Here is a 27,162-nt window from a genome sequence, read left to right as displayed (position 1 = left end):
ATGCTATTGATCACTGGATTGTCTGGACCAGACTTGATTATTTATGTTATTGTATTGCTGAGTGGAGCGATAAATGACAAACCAAACCATTTAATTTACATGTGTAAAGATATATACACATGAGCAGCTTTAATCAAGCACGATCCATTTTTTAAATTTAAGTACAACCAGGTTGGTATAGGCTTTAAAAACCAAATTCCACACACAAAAATGGTAATCGTAACATATTTTACTGATGAAAACAATTAAAATTAGGCACCTGCAGTGTGAGAATATCATGAATATCAATGCTGGAAACTATGGTCATTTTGACTACGCCATCAATCTGATTGTAACACAGTTTTCAAACAGAAGACATTTGCCAGTCTCCTGCTCAAAATGGCAATATAGCATTGAATTCCCAGCATCTGAATCCTGCCATTCTTCATGGACTGTCTGCATCAGTAACTGCAGATTTTAAACATGGATCTCTACCTTGCATGTGATGTCCAAGCTAGTCCCAAAGATGTTTAATTGGTTTGAATTGGGGCTGGCAAGGGGATGATTATCAAAATGTTGCACAACAATGGTATCCAGTTCACTTATTACACCATATACAGTTCTGCTGTTACAGTTCTGCTGTTACACCATGTCTACAGTTCCGCTGTTACACCATGTTTACAGTGTTATACCATCTCTACCATGTTTACAGTTCCGCTTGTTACACCATGTTTACAGTTCAGCTGTTATACCATCTCTACAGTTCCGATGTTACTACATGTTTACAGTTCCGCTGTTACAACATGTTTACAGTTCAGCTGTTATACCATCTCTACAGTTCCGCTGTTACACCATGTTTACAGTTCCGCTGTTACAACATGTTTACAGTTCAGCTGTTATACCATCTCTACAGTTCCGCTGTTACACCATGTTTACAGTTCCGCTGTTATACCATGTTTACAGTTCCGCTGTTATACCATCTCTACAGTTCCGCTGTTACACCATGTTTACAGTTCCGCTGTTACACCATGTTTACAGTTCAGCTGTTATACCATCTCTACAGTTCCGCTGTTACACCATGTTTACAGTTCCGCTGTTACAACATGTTTACAGTTCAGCTGTTATACCATCTCTACAGTTCCGCTGTTACACCAGTTCAGCTGTTATTACAGTTCCGCTGTTACACACAGTTCAGCTGTTACAACATGTTTACAGTTCAGCTGTTATACCATCTCTACAGTTCGCTTGTTACACCATGTTTACAGTTCTGCTGTTACAACAGCTGTTTACAGTTCAGCTGTTATACCATCTCTACACAGTTTGCTGTTACACCATGTTTACAGTTCAGCTGTTCCACCATGTTACAGTTCCATGTTTACCATCTTTACAGTTCGCTGTTACACCATGTTTACAGTTCAGCTGTTACACCATGCTGTTACAGTTCAGTTCGCTGTTACACCATGTTTACAGTTCCGCCGCTGTTACACCATCTCTACAGTTCAGCTGTTATACCATGTTTACAGTTCCGCTGTTACACCACCATGTTTACAGTTACCAGCAGTCCGCTGTTATACCATCTCTACAGTTCCACTGTTACACCATCTCTACAGTTCCAGCTGTTATACCATCTCTACATGTTCTACAGTTCCGCTGTTACACCATGTTTACAGTTCTGTTACACCATGTTTACAGTTCAGCTGTTATACCATCTCTACACAGTTCAGCTGTTACCACCAGTTGCTGTTACAGTTCTGCTGTTATACCATCTGTTACACCACAGTTCTGCTGTTACATGTTTACATGTTACACCATGTTTACAATTCTGTGTTACACCATGTTTACAGTTCCGCTGTTACACCATGTTTACACATGTTTACAGTTGCTGTTACAACATGTTTACAGTTCAGCTGTTACACCATGTTACAGTTCCGCTTGTTATACCCATCTCTACAGTTCAGCTGTTACACCATCTTTACAGTTCTGCTGTTATACCATGTTTACAGTTCAGGCATGTTACAACCATCTCTACAGTTTACAGTTCTGCTGTTACCACCATGTTTACAGTTCCGCTTGTTCATGTTTACAGTTACACCATGTTTACAGTTCCAGTTCTGCTGTTATACCATGTTTACATGTTTACAGCTCTGCATGTTACACCATGTTTACAGCTCTGCTGTTACACCATGTTTCCAGTTCTGCTGTTACACCATGTCTCCAGTTCTGCTGTTATACCATGTTTACAGTTCTGCTGTTACACCATGTTTACAATTCCGGTGTTACACCAAGTTTACAGTTCTGCTGTTACACCATGTTTACAGTTCTGCTGTTACCCCATGTTTACAGTTCTGCTGTTACACAGTGTCTACAGCTCTGCTGTAACACCATGTTTACAGTTCTGCTGTAACACCATGTTTACAGTTCTGCTGTTACACTGTGTTTACAGTTCTGTTACACCTAGAAATGGACTAGAAATATACTATGGGAATAAAGTAACTGCCTATTATGTGATGCTATGCCATTTTTTAATGGAAAAAGAAAATAACATGATTTGTAGTGTTTTCCTTATATTAATCACTGTTTAACTGTTGACTGGAAAAGATCGAAACCTGTATGATTTAACACTAGGCATCATCACAAGAGATGTGATATCAAAAGTTAGTTCACAAACTCAGTATCGTGTGTGTCCACCATTGACATTGATGCAGGCTTGACAACGATGACGCAGACACCACTAAGCGATTGAAGAAAGCTTGAGGAATGTTGTTCCATGTATGAAACCAACTCTTGTCCCAATTCGGCTAACGTAAGTGGCTGATTCTGGGCTTGACGTAAACGCCGCTACATTTCATCCCAAGCGTACTCGATAGGGGACAGGTCTGGAGAAACAGCTGGCGAGGGGAGTACCGGAATGTTCTGCTTTCTCAGGAAATCTGTCACAACACAAGCGACATGTGGACGGGCATTATCTTGCTGAAGCATGAGTTATGTCTCTGTCCTTGAATGAATGGCTGCACATGAGGCTGAATGATCTCAACCCTGTATCACAGACCTGTCAGATTGCCATTGACAATAACAAGTTGTGTGAGACCGTGAGCTGTGATGTCTCTCCATACCATAACGCTGCTGCCAGTTTCAACATTGAGCAAGGCACTCACCATAACGTTCATCTTGCAGTCTGTACACCCTTGCACTGCCATCTGAGCTATCCAGATGAAATTCCGACTCGTCCGTGAACAACACACCATGCCAATCTTGTCTCCTGTACCATAGATGTTGTCTACACCAGGCAGGGCATGCCTGTCGGTGACGTCAGAGCAACATTGGACATACTGCAGGCCGCCGGGCCGGATGTTCTACCCCCTCAGTCGGTTCCGTACAGTCCTGGAAATGATTGGACGTAAGCCAGGAATGGTCCAAGCAATCAAACTGGCATTCTGGAATCAATTTCTTAGACAGGTCAGCCAAATGTGGTTGTCTTGCTGATGTGATGTCACGTTTGGACGGCCGGTCCGAGGCAAATCTTTCATGTTCCCATTATGTTGGAAAGTGCATGTGCCACTGCTTGGCTACATCTTTGTTTAGGGTTATTTTTACAGCATTTATTTCATGCAATTTACTGTGCACAGTTACTTTTTTCCATTAGTATAGGATACGTTGCACATTTCATGAGGAAAAGGAGCATGTACCACATATCAATAATACATGAATATTTTTGTGACGATATCTTTACCAGTATTCCATGTTATGCATGTGCCAAATGCTATCCATACATGGGAGTTGTGTGATGTATGCAGCACCCTCCCTATCATTCTCCAGATATGCCATGTAATGTCGCTGACACCAACGTCTACAATGTCAATGTCTACGTCTTGATGAAATGTATCTCTTCTCTGATGGGAGGCTTCTGCTGACTGACCAGGTACTGGTCAAGGTTGACCCCCAGGGATTGTAGTTGGGTCAAGAACTGCAGCCTCTGATCGTTTGCTGAACTCTTGTGATCTGAAGACAGATATCACACACATGCAGATTACACAGTGACACCAAACTACACAAGGAATATGTGGAGTCACTAGGTTGACCTGTGAAGGAACTTGATGATCCCTGTCTTGTAAAATTTGATAATGAGGGAGTTGATGAAACTGACAGTCCAGGGGTTCAAAAATTTTAAAAGCCACTTGCCACAGGGCAAGTGACTTTAAGAAAGTAACTTGTCCTGACTAATTTTCCACTTGCCCTGATTTTATGACATAATTATGATGATGTAATTATGAAAGAAGAAATCAACATGGTATTTGATGTTAATGTTTCCTGGACTATCTATTGAAAAGTGATAAATAGCAAAGAAAGATAACTCTACTTTATTATCCTTGCGAAATGTAATAGCTACATTTTGAGCAGATATGAAATTAAATCCAAGTTTATTTGCGGTTTGAAACCATAAGTGGAAATTATCTAGTAGCCCACGGACAAGTAAGATACCATTATTTGATTGCCCGAAATGAAAACTGACTTGTCCCGGGCGTCGGGCGATGGGATTTTTTAACCCCTGCAGTCATAGAAATAGTCATGCGGCAGAAAAATCTCAAGCATGATTATCAACCATCACATAAGGATAGGTAAGATTGACCTACCAAGGTCAGCTTGGGTCTTCTGGCTGTTTATCTGCAAAGTTTGAGAGTGTTTCAGTTGCTCCAACTCTAAGTGATGGGTTTGCTTCAGTTCTTGCGTCTCTTGCTGATGCTTCTGTTTCATCTCATGCATTCTGTGTTCTGTAACATTACACATGACCATTAAACAGTGTTCTGTAACATTACACGTGACCATTAACTCATTAAGGCCGAGAGACGCATATATGGGGCAAATTAATCAGCTCCTCACAGCGAGTGACGTGTTTATGGGGCAGGTAATTAGCAGTTTCTCACAGCGAGAGCCACATACAGTCGTCAACAGAAAGCACCTCTTATTCAGCGAGAGACGCACATGTGTGTTGTACTTTTAAAAATAGCACTGTACCTATTATTTCAACCAATTTAGCAGTACTTAGCAAATGTTAGCTTTTCTTATGAGAGATCCCACCTTTAGTATCAATCAGAAGAAGTATTTAAAGTGTTTTGATAACAATTGCTAATCATTATCATAGGCTTGTACAGCGTTTAGCAAATGAACGCATGTCGGCAAGAAAGGGGATTATGATGTTTTTACAGAGGTAAGTGCCTGGTACTCTTCCTTGGGAATGGATACTAAAATATTTCGTATGCACCTTGATTGAATTAGATGTAATGGTTTAGAGGTTACTAAAAATTATATTTCCTTCAACTACCTAATAAATAGGAAACAATATACGAAATTTCAAGGACATACAAAGAATTCAAACACAATAGAATAGTTTGAATTTACTTTTTAGGCATCATTACATTGTCATGTTTCATATACTGAAACATAATGTATAAACACAAGTAATTATACATCCAAGCTCGAATAGATTAAACATAATTGAACTTACTAATTTGAAGTTTACTGAATTGTAACTAGTTGTTTTCCATAATCTAAAGTTAAGTAATGTTACCTAAGCCGAATATAAAGTGATAAGTCGCGCCTTTGCATCGAATACTTATATACATGTCAGTGTTATTACAACAATGAAATGTTTTACTACGTTTGTTACAAAAGACAGTAAGTTGGTAATTGAAAACATTGTCACACATGGACAGAAGTAATATCATAAGTTATTACATGTATGCCATACAAAGGTATTTCAAGCATTTTTGTTCAAGCTGTTGAAAGTTTCATGTCGATTTGAATTGTCAGTTTTCTATGCAATTTACATGAGCATTCTGTAAAACGTTTGTATTTGATCTGTGTAATTATCAAATCCGGTGCAATTATCACGTGTATCAATCAACTCAGTCTCCATTGGTCCATCGTCAATAAAAGCTGGATAGTATATCAGTTACGGTATCGATACACACGCGTATAATCATTCAAGCAGATTACAGTAATGAGATAATTGAACTCTTCGACCTTGAAATAACAGCCCCGTAGAATGCATATGTAGTTACGCCCTTGTTGAAAGGTTTGTCCCGTGACAAGTGTAAAATAAACAGATGCGCTGTTATATCATTAGACATCTTGCTTTATGGAGTCACGCCCCTCTCTGTGATGTTTATACATGCATGCACATCTGTAATCTTATGAACCTCGTTTGCATTCAGTAAAGATATAGGCACGCCCACCTTCATAAATATTGGGGGTGGGGGTGTCAACTGCAAGTTTATACACTATAATAATTCAGTAAATTGTCACCTCGTGAATTCTGTAATGCATGTACTGTAGTTTGGATAGTCATTCGTATCAAGGTGAAGATTATATTAACATGTACAGCAAACCATTATGTTTTATGTACTAGTTGTGTGCATAAAATGTATATGAAAATAAATACTACCTCTACTCAGTGGTTGGATTTCAATCGCTTTGTTTTACTTATCGAAAAACACTAAAATGAGGACAAATAAACTCGCCAAAGTGACTATCTACTCCTATTTGTCTTATGTGTATATTTCATACATCGTTACAAGTGTGTATGTTTACAAAACACAAACTGTTACATGATAGCTTGAGTTGATAAAGCCGAAACCCAGCATATCGACTGGTCAAGGATATAGCCAATAACCAATCTCTATCCAAGCCGCTGATTGACCAAACGTGCTCTTCAGAAATTTCGCGCGCCCGTCACCTGTCCTTTCCTCTGTGACAGGTATCTCATGATACGATTGGTCCAGATAACATATCCTCTGAACAGTGACAGTGTGTATCAATCATGATAGCTTGAGTTGATAAAGCCGAAATCCAGCATAGACTGGTAACATATAGCCAATAACCAATCTCTAGCCAAGCTGCTGATTGAACGTGCTCTTCAGAAATTTTGAGATCACCTGTCCTTTCCTCTGTGACAGGTATCTCATGATCACGATTGGTCGCAGATAACATATGACCAGCCACTACATTGAACAGTTGAGATACCGAACGTTCTATCGGGAAATTTGATGACGTGACTCTTTGTTTTATGTCTATGCAAGGAATATGTAGTATACATTTTGTATATGTATGTTTGTATGGTCACGTATGTTTTCTGCATTAAATCTGTATGAAATAAAGTGCAATGCTATGAATGTGCTTTGTGCTAGTCACAGACTAGCGTTATAGTACTTTCATTAAAATAATTCGTAAACACTAGAAATGTATCGGCAAAACCGCTATTTTCGTCGAAGATTATATAGTATGAAAGTAAATTCTTCTTTACAGTATGTCATTGTCATAGATGTTTTGTAAATTTAAACCTCACACAATGATATAAGAGAGAGAATTTGTTAACGTGTGTCTCATCTGTTACATACAAAGAATACATGTGTATGCATATTGTGATAAAATATAAATGTACAAGCCGACAAAAGGTCTACAAGAGAAACTTGCAATAAAATTACATAAAGCTTGCAATACACGACATGTATTCACACCTGATTTCTTTCAACATATATCTTTACGACACAATTAAACAATCAGGACTTGTTTGTACGACTAGACAGTTTCCTGTGATCCCTGAAACCTGCCAGGGAAATCAGGTGTGACTAGCACTAATTAGTCTCGGCACAGAGAGTGGGCAATCAGCGAGGGCTTCCAGGTGTTGAGTAGTGATGGGGCTCTCGGGCTTAATGAGTTAAACAGTGTTCTGTAACATTACACATGAGCATTAAACAGTGTTCTGTAACATTACACATGACCATTAAACTGTTCTGTAACATTACACATGACCATTAAACTGTTCTGTAACATTACACGTGACCATTAAACAGTGTTCTGTAACATTACACGTGACCATTAAACAGTGTTCTGTAACATTACACGTGACCATTAAACAGTGTTCTGTAACATTACACGTGACCATTAAACATTACATGTGACCATTAAATGTGAATATGAAACAGATGATACGAACACCTTGAAGTGAGACAGGGATACATACTATTATTGAGTGTAGCCTGCTCCTTGGACACCTTGAAGCGAGACAGGGATACATACTATTATTCAGTCTAGCCTTCTCCTTGGACACCTTGAAGTAAGACAGGGATAGCTACTATTATTGAGTCTAGCCTGCTCCTTGGACACCTTGAAGTAAGACAGGGATAGCTACTATTATTGAGTCTAGCCTGCTCCTTGGACACCTTGAAGTAAGACAGGGATAGCTACTATTATTGAATCTAGCCTGCTCCTTGGACACCTTGAAGCGAGACAGGGCTACCTACTATTGTTCTGTCTAGCCTGCTCCTTGGACACCTTGAAGTAAGACAGGGATAGCTACTATTGTTCAGTCTAGCCTGCTCCTTGGACACCTTGAAGCGAGACAGGGTTACCTACTATTGTTCAGTCTAGCCTGCTCCTTGGACACCTTGAAGTGGGGCAGGGATACCTACTATTGTTGAAGTGGGGCAGGGATACCTACTATTGTTCAGTCTAGCCTGCTCCTTGGACACCTTGAAGCGAGACAGGGATACCTACTATTATTCAGTCTAGCCTGCTCCTTGGAAAGCTTGAAGTGGGGCAGGGATACCTTCTATTGTTCAGTCTAGCCTGCTCCTTGGACAGCTTGAAGTGGGGCAGGGATACCTACTATTGTTCAGTCTAGCCTGCTCCTTGGACACCTTGAAGTAAGACAGGGATAGCTACTATTGTTCAGTCTAGCCTGCTCCTTGGACACCTTGAAGCGAGACAGGGTTACCTACTATTGTTCAGTCTAGCCTGCTCCTTGGACACCTTGAAGTGGGGCAGGGATACCTACTATTGTTCAGTCTAGCCTGCTCCTTGGACACCTTGAAGTGGGGCAGGGATACCTACTATTGTTCAGTCTAGCCTGCTCCTTGGACACCTTGAAGTGAGACAGGGATACCTACTATTATTCAGTCTAGCCTGCTCCTTGGACAGCTTGAAGTGGGGCAGGGATACCTACTATTGTTCAGTCTAGCCTGCTCCTTGGACAGCTTGAAATGGGATAGTTTCTGTTTCTGGTCTTCCACCTCAGCCTCCAGCCTCATCTGTGTCCGGGACTCTATGGCATTGTTCTGCATTGCCTGCAACACCCAGACAGGAATTTATGTAGCTAAAACATTTTCTGTGCAGGCATATTCTTTGCTGAATGGTTCAAGACTTGCACACAATGTGAGGCTGGTTCTGGTCTAGTGCTTTGTGAGTGATATTGGATCAATTCTAGTACAGGCTGTGTGAGACTGGTTCTAGTTTAGTGTTGGATGTGTGAGACTGGTTCTAGTTTAGTGTTGGATGTGTGAGACTGGTAGTAGTTTAGTGTTGGATGTGTGAGACTGGTTCTAGTTTAGTGTTGGATGTGTGAGACTGATAGTAGTTTAGTGTTGGATGTGTGAGACTGGTTCTAGTTTAGTGTTGGATGTGTGAGACTGGTTCTAGTTTAGTGTTGGATGTGTGAGACTGGTTCTAGACTGGTTCTAGTTTAGTGTTGGATGTGTGAGACTGGTTCTAGACTGGTTCTAGTTTAGTGTTGGATGTGTGAGACTGGTAGTAGTTTAGTGTTGGATGTGTGAGACTGGTTCTAGTTTAGTACTGGCTATGCGAGACTGATTTTAGTTTAGTGCAGGCTGTGTGAGACTGGTCCTAGACTGGTAGTAGTTTAGTGTTGGATGTGTGAGACTGGTTCTAGTTTAGTACTGGCTATGTGAGACTGATTTAAGTTTAGTGCAGGCTGTGTGAGACTGGTTCTAGACTGGTTCTAGTTTAGTGCTGTCAGTGTGAAACTTGTTCTAGTTTAGTGCTGGCTGTGTGAGACCGGTTCTAGTTTAGTTCAGGCTGGGTGAGACTGGTTCTAGTTTAGTCCAGGCTTGGTGTGACTGGTTCTAGTTTGGTGCTGGTCGTGTGAGACTGGTTCCAGTCTAGTGATGTCAGTGTGAGACTGGTTCTAGTTTGGTGCTAGCCGTGATGTTATGAGTTACTGTCTAGCATAACATAACCCCCTACCTGTAACTGTTCACTTGAATGGTAGCCCCTGTACACCACCTTTCCAATGTTAAAACCAATTCTTTCTGAGCGGCTGATAAGTTGAGAATAGGTTCCAAGGTCATTCAATATGCAAGATTTCTCAAGAAAAGCTCCATAGCTGCCAAAAAATAACAATGGAAAATCTGAATATATGGGGATGCTAAACCAATAACACATTATTCAGAGCAATGCCACAATGTATCAAACTGTCAGCTGAACTATCTTCATTATGTTATGCTATCATTAAATAAAACAATATGCAACTGATGATTATAACAACATACTTGAGAATGTGACTAGTTTATTACCTAAACAATATAGTCAATAATCAAATCTGTGCCAGACAATCCTGTGATTAATATAACATCATGATCAACGATCCATGTGAATGGTATGATACAATGGAACTGAATAGGACCTCTTACTGGTAATCAATGTTATGACCAGCGTAGGTGCTGTAAACTGACCCGCGGGCACATTATTGCATGAACACAAGAAGCTGAACAAGTACCTTAGCTTTCCAACAAAGGCGATCACATCAGCACATACAGCACTGCAACAAGAAACAGGTCAAATAGACACAGCAGTACCGAATCAGTGACGAATGCTTCACCTACTGGCTATATTCTTCTCACACTTATAGTCGGAGTCTACATAAATGACCAGTTGTTTTTTAAAAAGAACTGTTGGACAAATATATGAAACTACAGCCAACTAAGAACACAGAGCAAGGGAAATGCCAGCTGGAATGAGTGAGAATTGTGTGAAACAAAGGAGACACTCCAACTCACTTGATGAGGTCTGCGATCGGGTCATGTGTGGTGTCCAGCTGCAAGTACATCAGGCTACAGGATAACTTCATTCATTACACAAACATAATAAATGTATATTATATGTTCCTCTTCACATAATAACAGCTTTAGTTAATAGAGCACTCAGAGAGATAAGAAGATATTCCTTAAGTCACGAGCTGACAGTTGTACTACAGATCACACATACAACTAAGACACAGGTAGTGTGTCGGCATGACCTGGAACATACACTAGTCTTCATACTTTATATACAATACTGCAATGAGAAATGCCCATGACATCAGTCAATGTGTAAGCTTTGACTGTATGATTTGTTCAGAGTGTTACTAAACCAGAAAAATCAAGAGTGATGGTTGAGAGCTTGGGAATGTCCGTGTTAAAGTCGTCTTGTTACCTACCATCTTGACAACATCTACGATGGAGTAGAACAACATCAGCTTCACTGTGATCATAGTGTCATCATTTGTCCGTACATCTCGAACCTGAAACACACACCATAGTATGACTGTATGACTGTATGTCCATAGGGTCTGACACCACTGTCATACCAGGGATAGATGGTCTGACATCACTGTGACACCTGGGGCTACAGGGTCTGACACCACTGTCATACCAGGGATAGATGGTCTGACATCACTGTGACACCTGGGGCTACAGGGTCTGACACCACTGTCATACCAGGGATAGATGGTCTGACATCACTGTGACACCTGGGGCTACAGGGTCTAATACTACTGTCGTACCAGGGATAGACCGTCTGACATCACTGTGACACCTGGGTCCATAGGGTCTGACACCACTGTCATACCAGGGATAGATGGTCTGACATCACTGTGACACCTGGGGCTACAGGGTCTGACACCACTGTCATACCAGGGATAGATGGTCTGACATCACTGTGACACCTGGGGCTACAGGGTCTGACACCACTGTCATACCAGGGATAGATGGTCTGACATCACTGTGACACCTGGGGCTACAGGGTCTGACACCACTGTCATACCAGGGATAGATGGTCTGACATCACTGTGACACCTGGGGCTACAGGGTCTAACACTACTGTCGTACCAGGGATAGATGGTCTGAAATCACTGACACCCTGGGGCTACAGGGTCTGACACCACTGTCGTACCAGGGATAGATGGTCTGACATCATTGTGACACCTGGGGCTACAGGGTCTCACACTACTGTCGTACCAGGGATAGACGGTCTGACATCATTGTGACACCTGGGGCTACAGGGTCTGACACCAGTGTGATGGCTAGGGCTACAGGTTCTTACACTACTGTCATACCAGGGATAGATGGTCTGACATCATTGTGACACCTGGGGCTACAGGGTCTCACACTACTGTCGTACCAGGGATAGACGGTCTGACATCATTTCTTACACTACTGTCATACCAGGGATAGATGGTCTGACATCATTGTGACACCTGGGGCTACAGGGTCTCACACTACTGTCGTACCAGGGATAGACGGTCTGACATCATTGTGACATCTGGGGCTACAGGGTCTGACACCAGTGTGACACCTAGGGCTACAGGTTCTTACACTACTGTCGTACCAGGGATAGACGGTCTGACATCATTGTGACACCTGGGGCTATAGGGTCTGACACCAGTGTGACACCTAGGGCTACAGGGTCTGAAAACCAGTGTGACACCTGGAGCTACAGGGTCTGACATCACTGTTGTACCAGGGATAGATGGTCTGACACCAGTGTCTACAGGGTCTGACACCAGTGTGACACTTGGGGCTACAGGGTCTGATACCAGTGTGACACCTTGGGCTACCGGGTCTGACACCACTGTCGTACCAGGGATAGATGGTCTGACACCAGTGTGACACCTGGGTCTACAGGGTCTGACACCAGTGTGACACCTGGGGCTACAGGGTCTGACATCAGTGTGACACCTGGGGCTACACGGTCTGACATGAATGTGATATTAGGGGGCATATAGGGAACATGGGGTGTAATATACTGTGATGTGAAATGAAATGTGTCGATGTAAATCTAGCAAAGCTCTGAAGCAATTTATTTTTCCTTACGTTATAATAAAACTGATCTGGGATGACTGTGAGCTGGGTGAACTTGTAGTGTGCAGGGATCATGCGGCCCTGGTTGTTTAGGTCACTGCCATGCCAGTTGAACATGTGCATCCTGGAAACAGCAGAGGGGAAACACACAAATACATTATAGATCATTACTGGGCTTGTGGTTATGTTGATACTATTATGATGGCTATAAATACATCATAGATCATTACTGGGCTCGTGGTTATGTTAATACTATTGTGATGGCTATAAATACATTATAGATCATTACTGGGCTCGTGGTTATGTTGATACTATTGTGATGGCTATAAATACATTATAGATCATTACTGGGCTCATGGTTATCCTTATACTATTGTGATGGCTATAAATAGATCATAGATCATTACTGGGCTCATGGTTATGCTTATACTATTGTGATGGCTATAAATACATCATAGATCATTACTGGGCTCATGGTTATGTTGATACTATTGTGATGGCTATAAATACATCATAGATCATTACTGGGCTCATGGTTATGTTGATACTATTGTGATGGCTATAAATACACCACAGATCATTACTGGGCTCGTTGTTATGTTGATACTATTGTGATGGCTATCAATACATTATAGATCATTTCTGGGCTCGTGGTTATGTTGATACTATTGTGATGGCTATAAATACATTATAGATCATTACTGGGCTTGTGGTTATGTTTATACTATTGTGATGGCTATAAATACATCATAGATCATTACTGGGCTTGTGGTTATGTTGATACTATTGTGATGGCTATAAATACATCATAGATCATTACTGGGCTCATGGTTATGTTGATACTATTGTGATGGCTATAAATACATCATAGATCATTACTGGGCTCATGGTTATGTTGATACTATTGTGATGGCTATAAATACATCATAGATCATTACTGGGCTCATGGTTATCCTTATACTATTGTGATGGCTATAAATACATTATAGATCATTACTGGGCTTGTGGCTATGTTTATACTATTGTGATGGCTATAAATACATCATAGATCACTACTGGGCTTGTGGTCATGTTGATACTATTGTGATGGCCATAAATACATCATACGTCATTACTGGGCTCATGGTTATGTTGATACTATTGTGATGGCCATAAATACATCATACGTCATTACTGGGCTCATGGTTATGTTGATACTATTGTGATGGCTATAAATACATCATAGATCACTACTGGGCTCATGGTTATGTTGATACTATTGTGATGGCTATAAATACATTATAGATCATTACTGGGCTTGTGGTTATGTTTATACTATTGTGATGGCTATAAATACATCATAGATCACTACTGGGCTTGTGGTCATGTTGATACTATTGTGATGGCCATAAATACATCATACGTCATTACTGGGCTCGTGGTTATGTTGATACTATTGTGATGGCTATAAATACATCATAGATCATTACTGGGCTAGTGGTTATGTTGATACTATTGTGATGGCTATAAATACATCATAGATCATTACTGGGCTAGTGGTTATGTTGATACTATTGTGATGGCTATAAATACATCATAGATCATTACTGGGCTTGTGGTTATGTTGATACTATTGTGATGGCTATAAATACATCATAGATCATTACTGGGCTCGTGGTTATGTTGATACTATTGTGATGGCTATAAATACATCATAGATCATTACTGGGCTCATAGTTATGTTGATACTATTGTGATGGCTATAAATACATTATAGATCATTACTGAGCTAGTGGTTATGTTAATACTATTGTGATGGCTATAAATACATCATAGATCATTACTGGGCTCATGGTTATGTTGATACTATTGTGATGGCTATAAATACATCATAGATCATTACTGGGCTTGTGGTTATGTTGATACTATTGTGATGGCTATAAATACATCATAGATCATTACTGGGCTAGTGGTTATGTTAATACTATTGTGATGGCTATAAATACATCATAGATCATTACTGGGCTCGTGGTTATGTTGATACTATTGTGATGGCTATAAATACATCATAGATCATTACTGGGCTTGTGGTTATGTTGATACTTAGTTGTGATGGCTATAAATACATCATAGATCATTACTGGGCTAGTGGTTATGTTAGTACTATTGTGATGGCTATAAATGCATCATAGATCATTACTGGGCTCGTGGTTATGTTGATACTATTGTGATGGCTATAAATACATTATAGATCATTACTGTGCTAGTGGTTATGTTAATACTATTGTGATGGCTATAAATACATCATAGATCATTACTGGGCTCATGGTTATGTTGATACTATTGTGATGGCTATAAATACATCATAGATCATTACTGGGCTTGTGGTTATGTTGATACTATTGTGATGGCTATAAATACATTATAGATCATTACTGGGCTTGTGGTTATGTTAATACTATTGTGAGGGCTGTCAATACATCATAAGATCATTACTGGGCTTGTGCTTATGTTGATACTATTGTGATGGCTATAAATACATTATAGATCATTACTGGGCTAGTGGTTATGTTAATACTATTGTGATGGCTATCAATACATTATAGATCATTACTGGGCTAGTGGTTATGTTAATACTATTGTGATGGCTATAAATACATCATAGATCACTAATGGGCTCATGGTTATGTTGATACTATTGTGATGGCTATAAATACATCATAGATCATTACTGGTCTAGTGGTTATGTTAATACTATTGTGATGGCTATAAATACATCATAGATCATTACTGGACTCATGGTTATGTTGATACTATTGTGATGGCTATAAATACATCATAGATCATTACTGGGCTTGTGGTTATGTTAATACTATTGTGATGGCTATAAATACTTCATAGATCATTACTGGGCTCATGGTTATGTTGATACTATTGTGATGGCTATAAATACATTATAGATCATTACTGGGCTCATGGTTATGTTGATACTATTGTGATGGCTATAAATACATCATAGATCATTACTGGGCTTGTGGTTATGTTGATACTATTGTGATGGCTATCAATACATTATAGATCATTACTGGGCTAATGGTTATGTTAATACTATTGTGATGGCTATAAATACATCATAGATCATTACTGGGCTCATGGTTATGTTGATACTATTGTGATGGCTATAAATACATTATAGATCATTACTGGGCTAGTGGTTATGTTAATACTATTGTGATGGCTATAAATACATCATAGATCATTACTGGGCTCATGGTTATGTTGATACTATTGTGATGGCTATAAATACATCATAGATCATTACTGGGCTTGTGGTTATGTTGATACTATTGTGATGGCTATAAATGCATCATAGATCATTACTGGGCTTGTGGTTATGTTGATACTATTGTGATGGCTATAAATACATTATAGATCATTACTGGGCTCAAATGGTTATGTTAATACTATTGTGATGGCTATAAATGCATCATAGATCATTACTGGGCTCATGGTTATGTTGATACTATTGTGATGGCTATAAATACATCATAGATCATTACTGGGCTTGTGGTTATGTTGATACTATTGTGATGGCTATAAATACATTATAGATCATTACTGGGCTTGTGGTTATGTTAATACTATTGTGATGGCTATAAATACATCATAGATCATTACTGGGCTCATGGTTATGTTGATACTATTGTGATGGCTATAAATACATTATAGATCATTACTGGGCTAGTGGTTATGTTAATACTATTGTGATGGCTATAAATACATCATAGATCATTACTGGGCTCAGTGGTTATGTTAATACTATTGTGATGGCTATAAATACATCATAGATCACTAATGGGCTCATGGTTATGTTGATACTATTGTGATGGCTATAAATACATCATAGATCATTACTGGTCTAGTGGTTATGTTAATACTATTGTGATGGCTATAAATACATCATAGATCATTACTGGGCTCATGGTTATGTTGATACTATTGTGATGGCTATAAATACATCATAGATCATTACTGGGCTCAGTGGTTATGTTGATACTATTGTGATGGCTATAAATACATCATAGATCATTACTGGGCTTGTGGTTATGTTAATACTATTGTGATGGCTATAAATACATCATAGATCATTACTGGGCTCATGGTTATGTTGATACTATTGTGATGGCTATAAATACATTATAGATCATTACTGGGCTTGTGGTTATGTTAATACTATTGTGATGGCTATAAATACCTCATAGATCATTACTGGGCTCATGGTTATGTTGATACTATTGTGATGGCTATAAATACATTATAGATCATAACTGGGCTTGTGGTTATGTTAATACTATTGTGAGGGCTATCAATACATCATAGATCATTACTGGGCTTGTGGTTATGTTGATACTATTGTGATGGCTATAAATACATTATAGATCATTACTGGGCTCATGGTTATGTTGATACTATTGTGATGGCTATAAATACATTATAGATCATTACTGGACTCATGGTTATGTTGATACTATTGTGATGGCTATAAATACATTATAGATCATTACTGGGCTTGTGGTTATGTTAATACTATTGTGATGGCTATAAATACCTCATAGATCATTACTGGGCTCATGGTTATGTTGATACTATTGTGATGGCTATAAATACATTATAGATCATTACTGGGCTTGTGGTTATGTTAATACTATTGTGAGGGCTATCAATACATCATAGATCATTACTGGGCTTGTGGTTATGTTGATACTATTGTGATGGCTATAAATACATTATAGATCATTACTGGGCTCATGGTTATGTTGATACTATTGTGATGGCTATAAATGCATCATAGATCATTACTGGGCTTGTGGTTATCCTTATACTATTGTGATGGCTATCAATACATTATAGATCATTACTGGGATAATGGTTATGTTAATACTATTGTGATGGCTATAAATACATCATAGATCATTACTGGGCTCATGGTTATGTTGATACTATTGTGATGGCTATAAATACATTATAGATCATTACTGGGCTAGTGGTTATGTTAATACTATTGTGATGGCTATAAATACATCATAGATCATTACTGGGCTCATGGTTATGTTGATACTATTGTGATGGCTATAAATACATCATAGATCATTACTGGGCTAGTGGTTATGTTAATACTATTGTGATGGCTATAAATGCATCATAGATCATTACTGGGCTCGTGGTTATGTTGATACTATTGTGATGGCTATAAATACATTATAGATCATTACTGGGCTAGTGGTTATGTTAATACTATTGTGATGGCTATAAATACATCATAGATCATTACTGGGCTCATGGTTATGTTGATACTATTGTGATGGCTATAAATACATCATAGATCATTACTGGGCTTGTGGTTATGTTAATACTATTGTGATGGCTATAAATACATTATAGATCATTACTGGGCTGGTGGTTATGTTAATACTATTGTGATGGCTATAAATACATCATAGATCATTACTGGGCTTGTGGTTATGTTGATACTATTGTGATGGCTATAAATACATCATAGATCACTACTGGGCTCATGGTTATGTTGATACTATTGTGATGGCTATAAATACATCATAGATCATTACTGGTCTAGTGGTTATGTTAATACTATTGTGATGGCTATAAATACATCATAGATCATTACTGGACTCATGGTTATGTTGATACTATTGTGATGGCTATAAATACATCATAGATCATTACTGGGCTTGTGGTTATGTTAATACTATTGTGATGGCTATAAATACATCATAGATCATTACTGGACTCATGGTTATGTTGATACTATTGTGATGGCTATAAATACATTATAGATCATTACTGGGCTTGTGGTTATGTTAATACTATTGTGATGGCTATAAATACATCATAGATCATTACTGGGCTTGTGGTTATGTTGATACTATTGTGATGGCTATAAATACATTATAGATCATTACTGGGCTCATGGTTATGTTGATACTATTGTGATGGCTATAAATACATCATAGATCATTACTGGGCTCATGGTTATGTTGATACTATTGTGATGGCTATAAATACATCATAGATCATTACTGGGCTCATGGTTATGTTGATACTATTGTGATGGCTATAAATACATTATAGATCATTACTGGGCTTGTGGTTATGTTAATACTATTGTGATGGCTATAAATACATTATAGATCATTACTGGGCTCATGGTTATGTTGATACTATTGTGATGGCTATAAAAATCATACATCATAGATCATTACTGCTTGTGGTTATCCTTATACTATTGTGATGGCTATCGAAATACATTATAGATCATTACTGGGATAATGGTTATGTTAATACTATTGTGATGGCTATAAATACATCATAGATCATTACTGGGCTCATGGTTATGTTGATACTATTGTGATGGCTATAAATACATTATAGATCATTACTGGGCTAGTGGTTATGTTAATACTATTGTGATGGCTATAAATACATCATAGATCATTACTGGACTCATGGTTATGTTGATACTATTGTGATGGCTATAAATACATCATAGATCATTACTGGGCTTGTGGTTATGTTAATACTATTGTGATGGCTATAAATACATCATAGATCATTACTGGGCTCATGGTTATGTTGATACTATTGTGATGGCTATAAATACATTATAGATCATTACTGGGCTTGTGGTTATGTTGATACTATTGTGAGGGCTATAAATACATTATAGATCATTACTGGGCTAGTGGTTATGTTGATACTATTGTGATGGCTATAAATACATCATAGATCATTACTGGACTCATGGTTATGTTGATACTATTGTGATGGCTATAAATACATCATAGATCATTACTGGGCTTGTGGTTATGTTAATACTATTGTGATGGCTATAAATACATCATAGATCATTACTGGGCTTGTGGTTATGTTGATACTATTGTGATGGCTATAAATACATCATAGATCATTACTGGGCTCGTGGTTATGTTAATACTATTGTGATGGCTATAAATACATCATAGATCATTACTGGGCTCATGGTTATGTTGATACTATTGTGATGGCTATAAATACATCATAGATCATTACTGGGCTCGTGGTTATGTTAATACTATTGTGATGGCTATAAATACATCATAGATCATTACTGGACTCATGGTTATGTTGATACTATTGTGATGGCTATAAATGCATCATAGATCATTACTGGGCTTGTGGTTATGTTAATACTATTGTGATGGCTATAAATACATCATAGATCATTACTGGGCTTGTGGTTATGTTGATACTATTGTGATGGCTATAAATACATCATAGATCATTACTGGGCTTGTGGTTATGTTAATACTATTGTGATGGCTATAAATACATCATAGATCATTACTGGGCTTGTGGTTATGTTGATACTATTGTGATGGCTATAAATACATTATAGATCATTACTGGGCTTGTGGTTATGTTAATACTATTGTGATGGCTATAAATACATCATAGATCATTACTGGACTCATGGTTATGTTGATACTATTGTGATGGCTATAAATACATCATAGATCATTACTGGGCTCGTGGTTATGTTAATACTATTGTGATGGCTATAAATACATCATAGACCACTACTGGGCTCATGGTTATGTTGATACTATTGTGATGGCTATAAATACATTATAGATCATTACTGGGCTGGTTATGATACTATTTATGTTAATACTATTGTGATGGCTATCAATACATCATAGATCATTACTGGGCTTGTGGTTATGTTGATACTATTGTGATGGCTATAAATACATTATAGATCATTACTGGGCTCATGGTTATGTTGATACTATTGTGATGGCTATAAATGCATCATAGATCATTACTGGGCTTGTGGTTATCCTTATACTATTGTGATGGCTATAAATACATCATAGATCACTACTGGGATAATGGTTATGTTAATACTATTGTGATGGCTATAAATACATCATAGATCATTACTGGGCTCATAGTTATGTTGATACTATTGTGATGGCTATAAATACATTATAGATCATTACTGGGCTAGTGGTTATGTTAATACTATTGTGATGGCTATAAATACATCATAGACCATTACTGGACTCATGGTTATGTTAATACTATTGTGATGGCTATAAATACATTATAGATCATTACTGGGCTTGTGGTTATGTTAATACTATTGTGATGGCTATAAATACATCATAGACCATTACTGGACTCATGGTTATGTTAATACTATTGTGATGGCTATAAATACATTATAGATCATTACTGGGCTAGTGGTTATGTTAATACTATTGTGATGGCTATAAATACATCATAGATCATTACTGGACTCATGGTTATGTTGATACTATTGTGATGGCTATAAATACATCATAGATCATTACTGGGCTTGTGGTTATGTTGATACTATTGTGATGGCTATAAATACATCATAGATCATTACTGGGCTTGTGGTTATGTTAATACTATTGTGATGGCTATAAATACATCATAGATCATTACTGGGCTCATGGTTATGTTGATACTATTGTGATGGCTATAAATACATTATAGATCATTACTGGGCTTGTGGTTATGTTAATACTATTGTGAGGGGCTATCAATACATCATAGATCATTACTGGGCTTGTGGTTATGTTGATACTATTGTGATGGCTATAAATACATTATAGATCATTACTGGGCTCATGGTTATGTTGATACTATTGTGATGGCTATAAATGCATCATAGATCATTACTGGGCTTGTGGTTATCCTTATACTATTGTGATGGCTATTAATACATACATCATAGATCATTACTGGGATAATGGTTATGTTGATACTATTGTGATGGCTATAAATACATCATAGATCATTACTGGACTCATGGTTATGTTGATGCTATTGTGATGGCTATAAATACATTATAGATCATTACTGGGCTTGTGGTTATCCTTATACTATTGTGATGGCTATAAATACATTATAGATCATTACTGGGCTTGTGGTTATCCTTATACTATTGTGATGGCTATAAATACATCATAGATCATTACTGGGCTTGTGGTTATGTTTATACTATTGTGATGGCTATAAATACATCATAGATCATTACTGGGCTAGTGGTTATGTTAATACTATTGTGATGGCTATAAATACATTATAGATCATTACTGGGCTAGTGGTTATGTTAATACTATTGTGATGGCTATAAATACATCATAGATCATTACTGGGCTAGTGGTTATGTTAATACTATTGTGATGGCTATAAATACATCATAGATCATTACTGGGCTCGTGGTTATGTTGATACTATTGTGATGGCTATAAATACATTATAGATCATTACTGGGCTAGTGGTTATGTTAATACTATTGTGATGGCTATAAATACATCATAGATCATTACTGGGCTCGTGGTTATGTTGATACTATTGTGATGGCTATAAATACATCACATAAAGATCATTACTGGGCTCATGGTTATGTTGATACTATTGTGATTGCTATAAATACATTAAAGATCATTACTGGGCTAGTGGTTATGTTGATACTATTGTGATGGCTATAAATACATTAAAGATCATTACTGGGCTCGTGGTTATGTTGATACTGTAGTCCTGTATTTGAGGGTCCCTGGGACTCATACTCTTAATTTTCAGGGGTCCTGGACAACAGAATTTGGGTCCCAGACACTTACATATTATTATTCATTTTGTTATTGTATTGTGTATCATGATCATCACATTGTTACAGTAATTGAATTGCAAATAATACTATAACCCAGCTTGTAGCAAACTCAGTGATAACTTATTGTCACTTGATTGGAATTTTTACAAAAAGTATTTGGACTTTTTCTGAGTCAATTTTTATACGTATAGGACGCAGGAATTCGTGAATTCATAAATCCCTGCTTTAAACCTTACCACTCTTCCGCCTGGGGAACAAACACTACCGGCCCCTGTATTACCCTGCGCTGGACATTGCTGTCCTTCAGTCTCTTGTACACCACTACCATGTGGTTAGCGTCCAGCTTCAACGCACTTTCTGTCTTGATGGAGTCCAGAATCAGGGGGTTGAAGAACACCTCACATGGTCTGGCAATGTCAATACAAAACAGAATACAGTTCGAATGTCAATACAAAACAAAAAACAGTTCGAATATATGATAATTATATTTTACACCAACCATGCACAACATGGCCAATGAAAATAATTACAATATTAAAATACATTTCTGCAGATTGTGTACTCATTTGAAGTTCGCTCTCCCAAATGAGACTTAAAACCAGATGTGTTATATGTATCCATTTCATTGACCATGGTTGGTGATGGACAAATGTCAATTTTTCCACTTGGTTGTCATTAAAGAGGTTATTTGTGATAAAAACAATTGAAAAAACCCACTTGTCTATGTTTCATAGACTAGCATGGAGTGTCTTTACACAGATTGAAAATCTGAGATGTTTTGCTGTTATCTTAATGTTTGCTGGCAATGTAAGGTTGTTTGCTATCTGGTGCCATGCGCAGCAGTATTCTAGCCTTCTTAGAGCAGCTGTCTAACTATCAGCTCATAAACACCTCAGATTCATTTTCTGTTCATTGCAAGACTAGGCATAATATTGAAGAATGACCAAATTGCCTCAAAAAAGTATTATGTTTTAATCATGTTTATCTGTGGTGAGCATAAAAGAAAATCCACTAGGATGCAAGTTTGAAATTCAAACACAGCATTTTAGGGGGAAAGATGGAAATATACCTAGCCTGAAAAAATGACCAGAAAAGCCACATGAGAATTGCTCTAGAGAGTTAATGACACTGGGTCCCTATCGACAAAGCATTACAGTAACATTACAACCTGGCTTAAATGATCATATCATCATATAGTTTATCATAGGCTTGTGAATGTCATAGAGCTACAAACATTTTGTGGGTCGGTACCCTGAACTACCAAATGTCATCTGACTGGTAACTATAGCTATCTAAGTGGTGTTACATGGAGGGTTTTCAAACTGTTCCAAGGGAACTATGATAAGTGTAAAGGTGTAAAGAATTATAAAAATATCAAAGTCAGTTTGAGATCGTTTCAACGATGAATATTTCATTGAAAGGATCATTACTGTCATTGGACCTGAGTCTGGTTGGTTGTTAAAAAAAACCTCTAAAATGCCTTTTGAGCAAAAAACACCAGTTGATGTCTTGACTGACATCTGACAGTGGGGCGGGTGGAAAGAAATGGTTATTATTACATATGTATACATTGTACACTTACCCCTGTTTGTGTTTGACCACACCATCCTTGTCTTTCATCACTATATACTGGGTGGCATCTGCTGTGTAGCGTTCCAGACGGTGCAGCCGCTTCCGGAACAGATAAATCTACAGGACGAACATCACCAGATCACCACAGGTACAGAAGCTCACCTTCACTGCTTCATCTAACACTAGCTGAGCACTAGTGCTCAAGTTGCTCTCAGTTATCATGCAAAGGATAGGTTTCTGAACAGGAGGAATCCAACGGATGAAAAGTCATCAGTGGTGGTCATAGAAGGATACCGGTAATAAAGTAAATATGACAAGTGAGATTAGTACTGCTTTCGGTGTTTACAAACAAACATGGCATCACCTGTATCAATCAGCAATCATAAACCATCAGGAGTCTTTACATAATTCTTATCATGATCTAAGATAGTCGAAGATATTGAATATTCTGTTTTTTTCTTTGTCTTTAACTGTGCTTTTATTATCAAAAGTCAAAGGATCACAAATGGACTGAAACATAAGTTCAACATTTAATATTACATGTATGTTGTTTTATGACGGTAACGATCAAGCGGCATCACCAATAGATAGGATCTGTTATTTATGTACCTTGTGATGTGGATATGACGATTTATTTGTTTCATGAATTGAAATAATCAGAATTGGAGATACTGCCATTATCCAGTTATTGAGTAAAATTGAGCTCAATATCATTCTTACCACAGTACCTCGATCTATATGAGTATTCTGATTGGATTGTTCTATTTTTGCACATGACATCAATACATAGGGCGAAAAGTCTTTTTACAGGTTATGGAAAGTTGTCACTTATGTAATGCTGTCATTGTTGTAAGAGGTTTTAATACACAGGTTAACAAGCCAGGAACCGATTAAGCTGCAAAAGCTTTGAGGATGGCCTGGTGCTGGGCTGTCATACCCTGTTTATTTAAGCGGCCCCCATCCTGGTACTGGGACTTGGAGGGGTGAGTTTAAAGATAACAACCCAGCTGCCCAGCTACCCCCTAACAACATTGCTGATGTGTCTCTTAAGTTATTTTGTGCTTCAGCTTGAGCAGAGGCAACATTGGTGACCAAATAATGGTGGCAGCTGGGCAGTGCAAGCGAACATAAAACAGGTCCTGGTAAATGCTGTCATAGAGCTGTTTGGAAGGGACCTCGCACAGGTTGTCTGATCCAAGACGGATCAATTTATATGACTTGCATGGACCTCTGTCCTTAATAAGTCTGTCAATTTGGCTCTTAAGGCTGTGCCTTCACTCAGATGGCGTCCTCCAATACCTTTACAGTACATGTTAAAGTGCAAGTCTAATATTTTTACTTCAATGAAAACAAGTAACAGCAATGATGCCATGTAAACAACCATGTACATAATTAGGTGCTGTGTAGGAGTTATCGAAGGGCTTATATATTCACAAAGCGTTTGTAGCGATAAGAACATTGTAAAACCTATCATATTTTTATGACAGAAATCTTAAGCTTATCCACAAAGCTATCTTAGTGAAAACATCTTATAAAGTTAAGACAAAAGTAAAGAATGGCCAGCGCCTCTCATCAATCAAATATTTCTGTCATAACTTGAGCTTCAAGATGGCGGCATATTTTTTGCTTGGCTTATTTGAGGAAGAGTCAACTCAGTCACGACCAAGGGTGTTTCTCCATACCCTGGATGATGACAGCATCATCAAGCACTATGGTCTATCACGTCATGCCATTTTGGAGCTTATAAACTCACTATCACCATATCTTATTTCCCAAATGGAGCATTCTCATGCATTGTCGTCAGTAACACAGGTTTTAACTGCTCTCAGATTTTATGGTAAGGGATCCTTTTTCACTGAACTAGCGGACTTGCATGGTGTATCCCAATCCACTGTCTCATGAGTATTTACACACACACATGACGCTATCGTGAAACACTTGAAACTAATTTTATTCACAAAGGTGGCACTGGACCAATGAGCCACCAAGGTATCATTTTATCACATTTGTAGATTTCCAAAGATTGTATAGATGGAACTCTCATACCTATTATACGAGCCAGCGAAGACGAAGAAGCGGTTTACATATGCAGGAAAGGTTTCCATGCCGTAAACATTCAAGCGGTCTATGATGGAGAACTAAGGTATGTAACACTGCTAAGAAACTAGCTTCAATGTCCCATAATGTCCTTATTTAATACGTTATACTGTCAGCATAAATTTATTGGCAGAATACAAACCTCAACACTCGTTCATGCTTCAAAACAGCATCATTGGACAGTACATGGAGACTGCTAGGTGACAGATGGCTGCTTGGTGATTCAGGGTAAGTGCATGCAATAATGTATAACCCCTAAAGAGATCGAATGAATGAATGAATGAATGAATAAACGAACGAACGAACGAACGAACGAACGAACGAACGAACGAACGAATGAATGAATCTGACTTAGTCACTTACTCTCTGTGGTCCAATGACAAGGGTCCCCTCTCCAAGGTGATTGTAGACAACAGCTTGCTCCCCTTCTTTCACTGTCTTGAACTTCATGCTTGTGATCGACACTTGATACAAGCAATATTTATTGTGTTTCCTTCAATTCTTACCTCACAATTCCTGTTTATGCACAACCTGCAATATACATACAGACACGATACACAACATTCTGGCCCATTGCACATAAAAACACATACAAGAATTTGAAGAAACAAATCGTCACTTCACCCGTCGCATGAGCAATCACCTTTTCCCTTTGGCAGCTTAATTCTAGAACATAGTCCACCCCTCTCTCGACACAACCTTATATAAGATCTATTATATACTAATACTGACAGAAGACATCACTTACCATAATTAGATCAATTCAGAAATCGTGATACACAGCAAACGTCGTGACTGGTTGTTCTAAATCGGTGGTATGTTTGTTTACTTCCGTGTGCGGTCGGATATCATCGTAACTCTGTTGCATTACAATCGGAACACACCTTCAAACATGATTCGTGACCAACTCGTGTCATTCCG

At 38.2% G+C, this 27,162-nt stretch overlaps 1 protein-coding gene across 2 annotated transcripts; it reads right to left on the bottom strand.

Moving 5' to 3' along the window:
* Positions 1-2,532: 2,532 nt before the first annotated feature.
* LOC124278529 lies at positions 2,533-27,121 on the bottom strand. Of its 2 annotated transcripts, none has more exons than XM_046714258.1 (12): positions 26,990-27,121; positions 26,605-26,772; positions 24,155-24,261; positions 22,809-22,979; positions 12,903-13,014; positions 11,249-11,332; positions 10,830-10,867; positions 10,550-10,591; positions 10,018-10,156; positions 8,981-9,101; positions 4,611-4,748; positions 2,533-3,978 (listed from the first exon to the last, which is right to left on the bottom strand). In XM_046714258.1, exons 2-12 carry the CDS (start codon positions 26,689-26,691, stop codon positions 3,842-3,844), a joined length of 1,176 nt encoding a protein of 391 aa, XP_046570214.1. In that variant the 5' UTR covers positions 26,692-26,772; positions 26,990-27,121; the 3' UTR covers positions 2,533-3,841. The 2 variants fall into 2 exon arrangements, with proteins under 2 accessions (XP_046570214.1, XP_046570215.1); XM_046714259.1 differs by lacking the exon at positions 26,990-27,121 and adding an exon at positions 26,885-26,981.
* Between the last annotated feature and the right edge of the window lie 41 nt (positions 27,122-27,162).

Source organism: Haliotis rubra, unplaced genomic scaffold, assembly GCF_003918875.1.
Source record: "Haliotis rubra isolate DU_JTF1 unplaced genomic scaffold, ASM391887v1 Scf239, whole genome shotgun sequence".
NCBI lineage: Eukaryota > Metazoa > Mollusca > Gastropoda > Lepetellida > Haliotidae > Haliotis > Haliotis rubra.
The sequence above is the reverse complement of the archived record's forward strand: the minus strand, read 5'-3'. Positions and strand labels throughout refer to the sequence as shown.

Coding starts and splice junctions, on each gene's coding strand:
- LOC124278529 (XM_046714258.1), bottom strand. CDS start 26,691: ATGAAGTTCAAGACAGTGAAAGAAGGGGAGCAAGCTGTTGTCTACAAT. Junction 10,592..10,829: donor CCGATCGCAGACCTCATCAA/GTGAGTTGGAGT, acceptor TTCTTGTTGCAG/TGCTGTATGTGCTGATGTGA. Junction 4,749..8,980: donor GCAGGCTAGACTGAACAATA/GTAGGTATCCCT, acceptor GTAATGTTACAG/AACACAGAATGCATGAGATG.